The sequence below is a fragment of the Lissotriton helveticus genome, chromosome 3_1 (assembly GCF_964261635.1).
Source record: "Lissotriton helveticus chromosome 3_1, aLisHel1.1, whole genome shotgun sequence".
NCBI classification, from domain to species: Eukaryota; Metazoa; Chordata; class Amphibia; order Caudata; family Salamandridae; genus Lissotriton; species Lissotriton helveticus.
In genome coordinates, this window is record NC_136061.1 from 1,502,352,559 (window position 1) to 1,502,368,263 (window position 15,705).

Consider the following 15,705-nt stretch of genomic DNA (forward strand, 5'->3'; position numbering starts at 1 on the left):
GTGACGTGTCCAAGTCAGAAAAGGCCTAGATGCAAACTTCGAAGGTCAGCAAGTCAGACACAAGATTACATCTCCGACAGCACAGGAAGCACAATTAATTAGATCCTGAATGTCTAAGCAGGGGATGGGAGTTTTTACCCCCAGATAAGCCAAATAAGTTGGGTTTTAATTCTTTAAAAAATTGTTTACTGGGCGTATACGGAATGTTGATAAAGAGATAAAAAATGGTAATCCTCCCCAAGCTCCTTTATCAATGATGCTCTCCCTGCCAATGACAAAGGCATGGCGACCATTTTGGTGATTATGTCTGAGTGTTTCCAGTACCCTGCCATATTTTGATCTCATTAGTTCCTCCCCGTCTCTAGTCACTACGATTCCCAGGTATTTGACTTCATCTTCGCACCTGGTTAGGGGGCAATCATGCCATGCACCTGAGAACGCTCGCCAGGTAGTCCCACTCCAGGGAATCAGATGCTTTGGGGGCATCTAAAAAGACCGCCACATCATGCATAATTGTGTTGATGTCCTGCAACAGGGCAAACAACTTTTGCAGATTGTGCGATGTTTCTCTCACAGGCACAAACCATGATTGGTCTGGCAATACCAAGGCATTCATGAAGGGGCTTATGCGGTTCGCAATTATTTTTGCTAGGATTTTGGCGTCACAATTAATGAGGGACAGTTGTCTGTATGAATCGCGTCTGTCTCGATTTCCCGCGTTTGAGTAGAGATATGATGAGTACCTCACGCATTGTTTGGGGGAGAACTCCAATTTCTCTGGCTTCTTCATAGACATTTTAGAGGATCGGGATGAGGTGATCACTGAATGTTTTATAAAATTATGCCGTGAGCCCGTCGAGTCCAGGGGCCCGTCCAGACTTCAGCTGCATGATTGCAGTGTGAATTTCTTCATCCTCAAAGTCCGCCAGTAGGAATTCCATCTGGGCATCGCCCAACCAACCCCGTGCTGTGTCTTCGAAATATGGTATGAACTCTACCAGCTGTGTTCTGTGTGATGTGTATAAAGTGCTATAAAATTTATAGAACGTATCCAATATGTCTGGGGTAGTGTTATGTGTACGGTCTTCATCATCAGCTACCTAAAGTATTGTGCTCGAGAATATGGTTGTTTGGGTCAGCTGTCAGTGTTTTCCCTGGCCTTTCTCCCTCCCCCCTATTGGTGGGCTCGATGGTATTTCCCCCTGAACTTACATTCCCTTTCCGCTGTCTCTTGGTAATCTAACATCACCTCTCTGCTTCATTTTTGTATGTCGGCGGAGGGTGCTGACTGCATATGAGATTCTAGCTGTTTCAGATTGGTTTCTAATTTCTGGAGCGTAGTACATATATCTTTCAGTATTCCTCCTCCCTTGGCAACACATGTCCCATGTACGATGACTTTAAATGCCTCACGTACTGTGGAGTATTGAGATACTGTGTTTATGTTGCGTGAGAAGTACTCTTCTATCTCCTGTGCCAGTTCGGTTCTGAATACGGTGTCCACCATGGCATGCGTCAGCAGCCTCCAGGACTGGTATGAACAAGTCCCAACAAGGTGGGGTAAGTGTAATCAATACAGGTGAGTGATCGAAGCATGTGCGAGGTAAGTGTATCGCTTTGGTCAGCCAGGGTTTCAGCCCTCTAGTTAGTAACCATCCATCTATTCATGACCACAAAGACTGTATTGTGGAGTAACATGTTCCCTCCCTTTCATTCGGGTGTAAATCTCTCCAAGCATCTATAAGTCCGTATTCTGTGATTATGTCCCTCAATTGTCGTTGGGTGCACATATAATGATGTGTCTGTGGGTGCAACCAATCCATTTGTGGGTCCGGAGTGATATTAAAATCCCCCCCCATATCACTTGAGTGGATCCAATGTCCAAAATGTTCCCCCATAGAATATTGAAGAATACGGGGTCGTCATTATTTGGCCAATAGCAGCTTATAAAAGTTATGGAGTGGGATGCCATATTCCCCAACATGATGCAGTATCAGCCTTGTGGGTCTGTTATTGATCCCAGAGCGACGTACAGCACGCTACTTTTAATTAAGATTGTTGTTCCCCGTGCATATGTAGAGTATGTGGAAAAGCATCTATGTACCGCCCAGCGAGCAGCAAAGGTGGTGGGAGCAGAGGAGCCAATGTGTATTTCTTGTAACATTGCGCAGTGGATATTATGTCCATCTAAATATGACAGAACTTGCCTGGCGCTTGCGGGGGGTTCCCAGGTCCCGTACATTCCATGTGATTATATTATAGCTAGGTAGGGAGGGGCGGTCCATATGGAGTGTGGATCTCTAGTCTGATATTAGGTGTCTTGCGCCGCACTTTCCACGAAGATTGAATCTGCTATGCCAGGTGCCATCTACCCCTTATGTGTGCTTCTTCATGCAGATGCTCTATTTTGCAATTGTAGGCGTGGCATGGCTGTACTGTTTAACGTCTGTTGAAAGGAAAATGCTACTTACCAGAATGCATCTGTTCTTGGCATGTAGAGCTGCAGAGTTGTACACTTAGCATTAGATCACCACCTGGTATTGGGCTCGGATGATTGCAGATTGTTGTCGTCTTGGAAGAAGTCTTTGTAGTCACGAGATAGGTGATTCCTCCCTTGGACAATACTGAGCATGGGCATCGGCTCAATCCTTAGATTGTTTTTCGCCATGATGGGAAATGATGGAGTTAGAATAAGTAAAGAAAAAAGGATGTCCATGCGTGTGCATCTAAGTAAGATGAAAACTGGAACAGGTACAAGTCCCGGGGAGGCGGGAGGGCATGTACAACTCTGCAGCTCTACATGCCAAGAACAGATACATACAGATAAGTAGCATTTTCCGTTTGAGGCATATGAGCTGCAGATTGTACACTTAGCATTGATTGTTCAGCAGTGACTCCCCTAGTGGTGGTCGCTTGTATTCGTTGCAGTGGTTTGAAAGAGTTTTAAGGACAGCCTGGCCTACTGCAGCTTGCTGCTTGGCTTGCACATCAACACAATAGTGTTTAGTGAAGGTGTGTGGTGTAGACCAAGTTGCTGACTTGCATATGTCCTCTAGGGGTATGTTTCCTAAGAAGGCCATAGAGGCTCCTAGCTTCCAAGTGGAGTGCGCTCTAGGAGGAACTGTTAATGCACGTTTAGCTTTTAAATAGCATATTTGTATACACTTTACAATCCACCTTGCGATCCCACCTTTAGAGATGGGGTTGCCTTTGTGTGGAGGAGAGAAAGATACAAACAGTTGTTTTGTTTTCCTAAAAGATTTAGTTCTATCTATATAGTATAGAAGAGCTCTTGTAACATCTAGAGTGTGTAAAGCCCTTTCCGCTACAGAGTCTGGGTTTTGGAAAAACACAGGTAACGCTACGGATTGATTTAAGTGAAAAGGAGTGGTGACCTTTGGAAGAAATTTTGGATTAGATCTTAGAACCAATTTGTTAGGATGTATCTGAAAAATTGGTTCTTGTATAGTGAAAGCTTGTATCTCACTTACTCTTCTAAGAGAGGTAATAGCAACAAGGAAAGCTGTTTTCCATGTTAGGAATTGCAGTTCACATTTATGTAGAGGCTCGAAAGGGGGTCCCATGAGTCTTGTAAGGACAACGTTCAGGTTCCACACAGGAGAAGGTGACAACCTGGGTGGGATTATTCTTTTTAATCCTTCATTGAATGTTTTGATTGCTGGCACTCTCAAGAGAGACAGATGTTGTCTGTTTTGTAAATACGCTGCAATTGCTGCAAGGTGCAGGCGTATGGAAGAATATGCTAAAATAGACCTTTGTAGATGTAAAAGGTAACAAATGATATTCTGGATGGAAGAATCCAGGGGATCAATTTGATTATTTGTGCAATATATTGCGAATCTTTTCCATTTAGCGGTATAACACGCTCTGGTAGTGGGTTTCCTAGCCTCTTTAATGATGTTCATACAGTCTGGTGGTAGGTTTAGATAACCAAACTCTAAGACTTCAGGAGCCAGATCGCTAAATTCAGTTGTTGTGGGTCTGGGTGTCTGATTTCTCCATGGTTCTGTGTTAACAGGGAGGGTGTGAGCTGTAACTTTTGATGTGGAACCAGAGAGAGATCCAGCAGTGTGGTGAACCGCGGTTGGCGTGCCCATGTGGGAGCTACCAGGATCAGTTTGAGAGACTGTTGTCTCAGCTTGCGCACTACTAATGGAATCAGTGGAAGAGGCGGAAAAGTGTATGTAAATCTGCCTGACCAGTTCATCCATATCGGACTGCCCTTGGACAATGGGTGTGGAAACCTGGCAGCGAAGGTTGGGCATTTTCCATTTTCGTGGGTGGCAAACAGATCTATGTGTGGATGACCCCACCTCTGGAAGAATGGCTGAAGGACTTGTGGATGTAGTTCCCATTCGTGAATCTGTTGTGACTGCCGACTTAACAGATCTGCTATCTGATTGTGAACTCCTGGAAGGTGTTCTGCCAACAGATGTATATTTTGAGGAATGGCCCATCTCCAAATGTTCTGTGCAAGCTGGGACAGTTGCAGAGAGTGTGCCCCCCCCTGTTTTTGTATATAGTACATGGCTGTCATATTGTCCGTCCGGATTAAGACCGCTTTATTTTGTACTTGTACTTGAAAAGTTTTGAGTGCTAAGAATATGGCTAGCAGCTCTAGATGTTTGATATGGAACAGTTTTTGTTGATTGTTCCATTGACCTTGAGTTGTATGATGTAAGAGATGGGCTCCCCACCCTGTGAGAGATGCGTCTGTTGTGAGTACTAACTGTGGAACAAGTCTGAGGAACGGCCACCCCTTTGTCAAGATTTTGGTGTTCCACCATTGCAGAGCGCGATGCGTGCGGCTGTCCACCAACACCAGGTTTGTTAGTTGACCTTGAGCCTGGTTCCACTGTTGTGCTAGGCACTCTTGTAACAGGCGCATTTGCAATCTTGCGTGTGGTACTATGAAGATGCAAGATGCCATCATGCCTATTAGTCTCATGAACACTCTGGCTTGCAGAGATTGTTGTTGGAAGACTGTGACTAAGGCTTGAATGCTCTGTATCCTTGCTGGACTGGGATACTCTAGAGCTGTAGATGTGTCTATTGTAGCCCCTAGATACTGGTGTACATGAGAAGGATGCAGGTGCAACTTGGTGTAGTTGATCGTGAACCCCAAGTCGTGCAACGTTTGAATTGTTTGATGTGTGTGTTGGACACATTGTTTGAATGACTTGGCTTTTATGAGCCAATCGCCTAGATATGGGAAGACATGTATCTGCTGCCTTCTGAGATGTGCTGCTACTGCTGCTAAGCACTTTGTGAACACGCGTGGTGCTGTTGTTACCCCTAATGCAAGGACTTTGAACTGATAGTGTCGTCCTTCCAGTACAAACCTTAGGTACTTCCTGTGAGCAGGGTGTATAGGGATGTGAAAGGAGGCTTCCTTTAGGTCTAGGGTTGAAAGGAAATCGCCTTGTTGCAGTAGTGGGAGTACTTGTTGCAGAGTGATCATATGAAAATGATCTGATTGTATGTACTGGTTGAGGGGCCCGAGGTCGAGAATTGGTCTTAGTGTCCCATCCTTTTTGGGAATTAGAAAATACAGCGAGTAAACCCCTTTTCCCTGTTCTTCTAAAGGAACTAGTTGAAAGGCATCCTTTTGTAAAAGTGACAGAACTTCTTGTTGGAGCAGAGTCAGGTGGTCTGTAGACAATGGATGCTGCCTGGGAGGTATGTGTGGAGGGGTTGCTGTAAGTTCTAGGCAGTAGCCATGTTGGATAATCTGTCTCACCCACTTGTCTGTTGTAATGGAGTTCCAGACAGGCAGGAACTGTGTTAATGTGCCCCCTACAGGAGTGGAATGCTGTTGGGGGAGCAGAGGGAAGTCACTGTTTTGTGGCGGAAGAGGATCGATTGCTGTTGTTACCGTGACCTCTTCCTTTGTTATTATTGCCTCTGTGTCCTCCTCTAAAATATCCCTTGTTAAAGGATCCTTGTGTGTGAGATTTGAAAGATGTTGTAGTGTCTGCTCCAGTTTGTTTGGAGCCTCCTCTGTAGAAGGAGCGACGAAAGGAACCTCTAGCTGGTGTGGACTGTAAAGCCCCCATAGACTTGGCGGTGTCCGTATCTTTTTTCATCTTTTTGAGTATAGTGTCCACTTCTGGGCCAAATAATTGGCTCTGATTAAATGGTTGGTTTAAAATGGTAGTTTGCACTTCCTGTTTAAACCCGGAAATGCGTAGCCACGCATGTCTCCTAAGTATGACACTGGTATTCACAGCTCTAGATGCGGTGTCTGCCGCATCTAGTGCACATTTTATTGAGGCATTTGAAATTAACTTGCCTTCCTGTATGAGGTCAGTTGCCTGAGCTTTATGTTGATCTGGTAGGTGCTCAAGTAGTTTTTCTAATTGATCATAATGAGCCCTATCGTAACAAGAGAGGAGGGCTTGTGTACTAGCTATACGCCATATGTTAGTGGCTTGTGCAGCTATTCTTTTACCCGACGCATCAATTACTTTGGATTCTTTGGATTCTTTGTCAGGCGGGGGGGCTTCGCCAGAATTTGCCCTATCTAATGGTAGGTGTCCTTTAACGTAGACTGGGTCTGTGGGTGCAGGCCTATATTTTTTCCCAATTCTGGGGTTCAAAATTCTAGTGCGTACAGGGTCTTTAAATACCTTTGGAGCATGTTTGATGATCCCTTTAATCATGGGAAGAACAGACCATTGAGACTGTTCAAAGGTATCTAAGAGGAAATCCTCCTCAGTCTCATCAGAATGCATAGTGACTTTATGGTAAGCAGCAGCTCTGTTTAACAAATGACCAAAATCAATGTTATCCTCTGGAGGGGAAGGTTTTGAAGGGGATAACTGCGGGTCAGGAATATCAGGCACATTTTGTGGGTTTGGCAAGTCCCATATAACGTCATCCACGGGGTATGGGAAAGGCTCATCTATATCATCCCCTCCACCCAGACTATATTGATCATCATCATGTTGAGGTGAATGTGATGATAAAAGTGGAGAATGTGCGGGAGAGATCTGAGGTGATATGTGAAGAGGAGTAGGAGAAGAAGGAGGAGGAGGTATAGGAAAGGAAAAGTGCATAGGGGATGTTGCACAGTCCATTTTCTTGGCAGAAACTACAGGTGTGGGCGGTGCATCTGCTGGTCTCTTTTTGTGAGGTGTAGCTTCTACATGACCTGTTTTTGGGTCGATGTAGATGATCTTTTGTCGAGGATCTGGCAAGAAAAGTTCCACCACATGTACAACCTTCTTAGGCGCCGATTTTTTCGGTTCCAGCCGAGGTTGTTTTGTATGTTTAGCCTTGGGAGGTGATATAAAGTCCTCTGGCGTCGTTTTTGGTGCCGAATGTGTTGTTTTCGGCTTGGTAGGCAGGTTCGAGGGCTTGGGCACATCGGAATCGGGCCTTGTGGGCTTCGGCACTGAAGGTGTTTTCGGTGTGAGAGCCGCTGTCGTCGGCTTCGAGGCGTCGGACGATGGCTTCATACTTTTATGTTTCGAAGTGGACGGCTTCGGAGCTGGTACTTCTTTCGGTTTCGGTGCCGATACTTCTTTAGGCTTCGGTGCCGCAAGGTCTTTCTGTTTCGGTGCCGAGCCATCCTTTGGTTTCGGTGCCGAGCCAGCTTTGGGTTTTGGTGCCCCTATAGCCATTAAACCCCTATTGGCTCTCTCCCTTGAAGTCACACCTACCGGGTACTGTTGACACCTGTACTCCTTGACCTATAGGTGAGTATCAAAGTAATCCCAGTGGGGTTAATAAATAGACACCTTGAATAATAACTGCTGCTATCATGTTTTAAATTTAATTTTAGTTTTATTAATTTAATTTATTTATTTTTTAATTTGTGATAGAGATGACTTGTGATACATGTGAATCAAGTGGATATTTACTGGTCACTGCTCACAGAATGCCACAGACACAGAGTCACTTCTCTTCACGCAATCACAGTGTGCTCACGGTCAAGAATGGGTAACTGTTGTCCTTGTATTTTGGTAACTCTTCCTTTTGTCTCCTCTAGGCAAGAGCGGTTACACCCAGGTAGTACAACAGTTAAAAATAAAAATTGATGTTTATAGGTTGCCACTTTTAGGTCTTTCCTTTGTGATAGATGTACAATTATATAAGGTCCTGAAGAATCGCAGCATAATTGCAGAAGCGAGAAACATGTTGACCTCACGGAACGCTGTGTAGTCCTAGATCGTGATACAGAACCTAATCTCTGGCGATCATAGGCCACCCACTGGTTTTACTTATAGTATGGGAACCACCACAATAAATTGCTCTCCGGTATCCCTTGCTATATTTTAATACACCCACCTACACTATTCACTTCTTACCTGGCCCCTCACTTGCACTTCACCCACAGGCTGTTGGAAAAAAGATCTCCGATAAAGAGCCCCTCTTAGAGGTGAGCCCGTTGGACATTGCACCACCTGTCCAACGAGGAGCAACGGCCGATGATGAAGCATGACACTCGCAAGAGTGTGTGAGGCCATTCATTCCAACTAATGGGATGCCCAGGGGAGCCCTCCACTGAGCACTACCCCCTCATCAATCTTCCTCCCTTCTTGACCATATTACTATTACTCTTCTCCTAGGAACAACTGAGTCCCCTTCTTGTCAATCATTGCTACTTGGGGCTCCGACTCATGTTGGACCTTCCATTCTAATTTCTTGGAATGGTAAATTGAGCCTTAGGATCAACTCTTGATCCAATTCCTCTACCCCTTCTTTGTTACATATCTTGCACGGCTAACCACCGTGGGGTATATATATCGTTCGGTGGGTAAGTGTTCTTCTATCCCCCTCCTCTTTCTGAGTCCCTGACCAATGTATCTTGGACCGGGTTGATATACTTTTAGTATTATCCCCTTTTGACTTTTTCTTTCTTTTTTCACCAGAGAACCCTGCACCGTCCCAAGATGGACGGACAAGGACTCAGTTTTGGTGACGATGATGCAGCAGCTATTCATAGGCTTCCATCTATGCTAGGCATGGACCTTGAAATTGCAACAGGGAGTAACTCCACAGACTGGAAAGCACTCTCTGACATGAAAAGAGAGTGGGTCAGAATCACACTACATGGAGCATTAATGGCAGAATACTTCAAGGCTAAAATAGCACCTAACGGCCTCATCGTCAAGAATTTCCCCAGAATTTTCTGGGAGGATGGCCAATTTAAAATAGAATGGTCTCTCATTTCTTGGAAATGTACTCATGACTTACTGATTCTTCTGGTAAACACAGCCAAACGATTGGCTGACGAGCTCCTGACTAAAATCCAGGCAGCAGAAAGCGCCTTAAAAAACTCTGGACAGAACACCGGTTTTAAGACCAAGTTGACAGAGCTCAATAAAGAAATCACTGAACATAAAGACTTCTTGATGAAACAAAAAGTGGCAAAATTACAAAAGGATATTGACCGATTCTCCAAAGAGAAAGTCTATCCTTATCTCAAGGACGACTTTGTCCCTACGGGGACAGGGTATCTCTCCGACTCAAGTGCCTCCTCTTCTAAGCGAGGGTCTAACAACGACGACAACTCCAGTGGAGATGAGTGGCAACCAAGACCCCGGAGAGGTAACAGAGGAGGGAGAAGGGGACAACCCTTCTATCAACCGCCTCCCTACCAAGGTCCTCCAATGTGGCATTTTCCACAGTTTCAACATCCCATGAACCCCTTTGGACCTCCATACCCCCCTCAGTTTGCCCCGCAAAATGTGAACCAACAGCCTTTTTTAGACAGAGGTTGGGGCAGAGGGCGCGGGCGCAGGCGAGGAAAACGCTCCGGACAAAAGGGTCCAGTGGGAGGAAACACAGACCACAGGGGTGGAAACGAGGAGCAAGACAGGGAGGAAGTAAGTCTTGTGGTGAACCTTTCATCACGCCAGCTCACAATACCAGAAGAAAAAGTTCTCCAGAAAGGTTTGGGATTTGTGCCCACCCCTAAAGTAGACAATTTTGAACTGACTTGTGAGATCCAGAAATTCTTCAGAAAGGTCAGATTGAGAGCTTTCTTTGATGGGAAAGCCGTCGAGACTCGCACTGACTCGGGTCTTCACAATCCATCGACCTTTACACCACACAGTGGGATGATACCAAACGAAGTCATAACATATGAGCAGGCTGTGCTCAAGGACATCGGGGCCCTGAGACCGTGTAAGAAATACCAGAATCTGTCCAGTATGGAGAAACAAATACTCAACTCTTTGGGTAATGACGAAACCATCACGATCAAACAGGCTGACAAGGGTGGGGCAACAGTCTTGATGGACACTAAAGACTATGAAATAGAATGCCTAAGACAACTAGGAGATAGACGCTACTATACTCCTATCCCGACTGACCCTACCGCACGGCTGAAAACCACCATCACAGGATTGGTGGAATCTGCAGAGTGCCAGGAATGGATTTCCAAGAAAGAGGCAGAATTTCTTGTGAAACAGAATCCAAGAGTACCATACTTCTACACCCTCCCCAAAATTCATAAGGGCACAACACCGGTACCTGGACGCCCGATTGTGTCAGGGATAGGTTCTATTTTGGAGCCTTTATCACAATTTTGTGATTATTTCCTGCAACCGCTGGTGAAGAGAATCCCTTCCTACGTGCAGGACACCAAAGATGTCTTATGCCTCCTTGACAATCTGCAGGAGGACATCCATATAGACTTCCTCATTACCCTTGATGTGGAGGCCCTCTACACTAACATCCCACAGAGGGCCACACTCGGGTGATAGAGAGGACTCTTAACATGGAAGTATGGACATCAGCAACACCACCTTCCTTCATCATGGAATGCGCGGAACTTGCCCTGACTCAGAACTTCTTTGAATTCAAAGGACAATATTACCAACAGACCCAGGGTACATCTATGGGCAGTACCTTTGCCCCTTCGGTGGCATGCCTGTATATGGCAGACTTTGAGGAACAATACATCAATGGACCAATGAACCCCTACCATTCTAACATCATACTATGGAGGAGGTTCATTGATGACATCCTCATACTCTGGACAGGGACAACACACCAGTACCTGGAGTTTTTTACGTGGTTGAACACCCTGAATAACTTCCTGACTTTCACAATCACTGCTTCAGACTCCAGGATTGCATTCCTGGACCTTACTATCAGATTGGAAGGGGGAAAGATCAACACCACGATGTATCGGAAGCCCACTGACCGAAACAGTTTGTTACTCTTCACCAGCCACCATCCAAGAGCTTTGAGATTGAACCTTCCCTTCGGTCAATTTTTGCGGGTAAGGCGTAACTGCACCAACCTCAATGACTACAGGAGTGAGTCCATTATCCTTTCAAGAAATTTGAAGGAAAGAGGTTACCCTACCAGGGAGATTTACAAAGCTCGGAAGCGGGCACAGAACAACAACAGAGAGGCACTCCTGGAGGGTAACATCAGAACCTCGCAAGAGACCATGCCCTTGACATGTGTTACAACCTTTACACCAATCTCTAATGATATTAAGAGAATTGTCAAGAAACACTGGCAAATCCTCAATACAGGAGAGCTGACTCTGGAGATCCCCAGGTTTGCCTTTAAAAGGTCCAGTAACATCAAAGACGTCCTGGTACATACCAGACCAAAACAAAGTAGAGGCCGCAGACAGAACACACTCTGGCAACTCCCTCCAGTGATGGGACACTACCCGTGTGGTTCCTGCAGCGTTTGCCCCTTTACCAATGTTACCAAGTCCATCAATTTGACAGAGACATTCACTTGGGAAATTCGCAATCATACCAATTGCAACTCCTCCAATTGTATCTACCTCATTAGGTGCCCTTGTGAATTACAATATGTTGGCATGACCACCAGATCGGTCAAGACTCGTATATCGGAACATCGCAGTAATATACGATGCAAAAAGACCAACACAAAGATGTGCCGCCACTTCCTGGAAAACAATCACACTGCTGACTCTATTTGGTGGGTCATCCTTGAAACACCCACCAGCAGATCCAAACAGGACCTTTTCCACAAAGAGCAGCGTTGGATACATAGGTTATCCTCAGATAAGCGGGGACTGAACGAAGATATCCCGTGGAGCAGTCTATAAATACATTGTAGGATTGTGTCCCACGCTTGATACATACTAAGCGCCTGTATTTATCTCATGTCTTTGGTGGACCAACGTGCAGCTGGACTCATACAGCACAGGTCCTTCCAGTGAATTCCAATAGTTTAAGATAAGTATTGTATTGCACACATGGAGCTCCATTGAGCTAACAATAAGAAGGGGTCCGTTTTTTACCCTTCCAAGATGGCGCCCATATTAGCGTCATCTTATTTAAGAGACGTGATGTGCCTTACGTAATCTTAAATATAAGAGGGCTGACCAACTCTGATTTCCACACTTACTAACAACCATTGCTAAGAGTGTTATGAAGCCAACACCTTACCATTATGTCATCCAGCTTTTCCGAATATTGAAGGCACCTGGAATTGCCCATTCCAAGATGGCGCCCACGTTTACATCACCTATCACGTGACCTACTAGTCACCCCAAACGAGCAACAAAAACAACAGTGTACCGGGGACCCGGTACTATCCGGATCCCGGTAGTGATGGGTAGGCGTAAGAGCACTGACCGAGGCTCTGAGAAGTAAGTAGGCGGCGCGCTTTGTTTATGTGACCCGGGTGAGCGCAGCGAGTTTGGTGTACCGACCCGGACACCTTGAACTTGGTGTGTGCGCCGGGCGCTTCCGTAGTAAGGGCGGGCACTGCTCGGCCGGCTACATACGAGTACCTCTGGCCTCTGATTTTGTGTGTACACCGAGCACAATGTAAGACTCTGCAATACTATAATATTTAGCACGCAGATAGTGGCACGTGTATGTATGCGCTTATCTCTGAATTCTTATGATTGCTTCGCTGCTCAGCCGACTACATACGAGTACTTCTGGCCTCTGATTCCGAGGTCGCGGTTGTACCAAGCGTAATGTAAGACTGTGCAATACTATAACATCTAGCACGTAGATAGTGGCACGTGTAATTAGAACCGGTTGTGCCCACGCTGGATGATGGACATATGCGCTTAAATCTCTGGGAACATACGAGTACAACTGGCCTCTGATTTCGTTATTCGAACCTAGCGCAATGTAAGGTTGGGCAACCCTACGATAATCAACACGCAGACAGTGGCATTTGTAATCAGAACCGAATATGCCCACACTGTATGATGGACATGTGTGCTTATGCCCCTGATACCTGAATAAGAATATGGCAATCATTTTACAGAGGTAGTTGATAATATACAATTGCTTACCTACCTGCATATCAGCTTGAACAGGATGAGTGTATAAAACCAATATTATAGGGTTATACCAATAGTGTGAGATCTCACGCGCATAGAGAAATCATTCCACCTATGAAACGTTAAGACATTGGGGTTCTCTGACAACTCTGGAAATTGGTGCCTTTATCTCCCCTATAGCCATTAAACCCCTATTGGCTCTCTCCCTTGAAGTCACACCTACCGGGTACTGTTGACACCTGTACTCCTTGACCTATAGGTGAGTATCAAAGTAATCCCAGTGGGGTTAATAAATAGACACCTTGAATAATAACTGCTGCTATCATGTTTTAAATTTAATTTTTTAATTTTAGTTTTATTAATTTAATTTATTTATTTTTTAATTTGTGATAGAGATGACTTGTGATACATGTGAATCAAGTGGATATTTACTGGTCACTGCTCACAGAATGCCACAGACACAGAGTCACTTCTCTTCACGCAATCACAGTGTGCTCACGGTCAAGAATGGGTAACTGTTGTCCTTGTATTTTGGTAACTCTTCCTTTTGTCTCCTCTAGGCAAGAGCGGTTACACCCAGGTAGTACAACAGTTAAAAATAAAAATTGATGTTTATAGGTTGACACTTTTAGGTTTTTCCTTTGTGATAGATGTACAATTATATAAGGTCCTGAAGAATCGCAGCATAATTGCAGAAGCGAGAAACATGTTGACCTCACGGAACGCTGTGTAGTCCTAGATCGTGATACAGAACCTAATCTCTGGCGATCATAGGCCACCCACTGGTTTTACTTATAGTATGGGAACCACCAGAATAAATTGCTCTCCGGTATCCCTTGCTATATTTTAATACACCCACCTACACTATTCACTTCTTACCTGGCCCCTCACTTGCACTTCACCCACAGGCTGTTGGAAAAAAGATCTCCGATAAAGAGCCCCTCTTAGAGGTGAGCCCGTTGGACATTGCACCGCCTGTCCAACGAGGAGCAACGGCCGATGATGAAGCATGACACTCGCAAGAGTGTGTGAGGCCATTCATTCCAACTAATGGGATGCCCAGGGGAGCCCTCCACTGAGCACTACCCCCTCATCAATCTTCCTCCCTTCTTGACCATATTACTATTACTCTTCTCCTAGGAACAACTGAGTCCCCTTCTTGTCAATCATTCTTATTTTGTCCCAGTCCCACCTCATGCTAAGACTAGTCCCCCACTCAACAACAACAAAAAAACATTATTTTAGAAAAACACTTTCTTTTTCTAAGTGATACTTCCTAATAATGATTCTCCCCGAGAGTGATGCTGCTATCCCCAGATATAGGGCCCTTGATATCTGTGTCACAGGGCTATAGATTCACTACCCTGAAGAGACAACAATTGGTGAATGTGTTCCGAGGTCTCCAGAGTTCCTGTACAGGGAGCATGGCTTGGCAGTTTGGGCTGGAATGTTCTCTTTGGAGCATGACCAAGTCTGATTTACATGCAGTTGGTGTGACTGGAGTGGAATAGTGGGCAACAGAATGAAGGATTTGGAATGCAGCCACAAGTACCTTTGTAAAATTATTTCACGCATTCCATCTGTCATTTCTTTGTTTCTAGCTGTACAAACGACATCACACAAACTACAGCTGGGTCATAAGTCGTAGCAATGAGGAGAAACATGCTACATGCTTTTTGAAGTACAAGTAAATGTCTGCCAGTGGAGCTTTCCGTAGGGCACATGATACTGCTCTCTTAATACCATATGGCTTAAGGGGTCTACAATAAAACCCATAGGTTACATATAAGGTGCGTTCATTTCTATGAAAGATGACACCATGTTTGAAATTGCAACAGGCTCATAAAAAAAGCATCACCTTTTGTCCTCCTCGACGGGATGGGACGTCATCCTGAAGATGAAAGAGAAGACACATTAGACCATGAAGTTAGTATGTCTCTGCTCATCCCCATTTGTTGCAACTCGCAACACACTGGGACAAGATCACTTTATTTAGGCTTTTTTAACACAGAACAGCAGCACACAATCACTTACAGCACTTCATCGATCTTGTTGATTATCTGTTCTGCAAACACCCTCTCCTTCTCCAATGTTGTTTTGTCACGGAGCCGTTCTACATCCAGCCTGCCCAACTCGCTCTCAGCAAGTGTAAGTCCCATGCTGCGTTTCTGCCTGAAGAGGGAAGTAGGACAATATGGAATTGTGGGGTTATGAGACAGAAAGATGAAAGACCACAGTGTGAGCGCATCATGGGCAGACACCGCCACTGCCTACAGTGCATGCATGAGATGTGCCCAAAATAGAATAACCAGGGCAGTCATCGCCACTGCCTTCAGTGTCTGTGCAATGTCCAGCAGACTTTATCTAAGGCAGGCACCACTGCTGCCTACAGGACTAAGATATGCAGAGTTCACCAAAAACAATCACCATTTACACCA

General features: G+C 45.2%; 1 protein-coding gene across 3 annotated transcripts in view; it reads right to left on the reverse strand.

Moving 5' to 3' along the window:
* Nucleotides 1-15,705, reverse strand: part of ARHGEF12 (Rho guanine nucleotide exchange factor 12) — a 926,126-nt gene that overhangs the window by 549,058 nt on the left and 361,363 nt on the right. For all 3 annotated transcript variants that reach the window (XM_078682163.1, XM_078682161.1, XM_078682160.1), the window contains 2 exons: nt 15,302-15,439; nt 15,126-15,158 (listed from right to left, as the gene is read on the reverse strand). In XM_078682163.1, the coding sequence (XP_078538289.1) occupies nt 15,126-15,158; nt 15,302-15,439 (171 nt within the window). The remainder of the gene's footprint in view (nt 1-15,125; nt 15,159-15,301; nt 15,440-15,705) is intronic.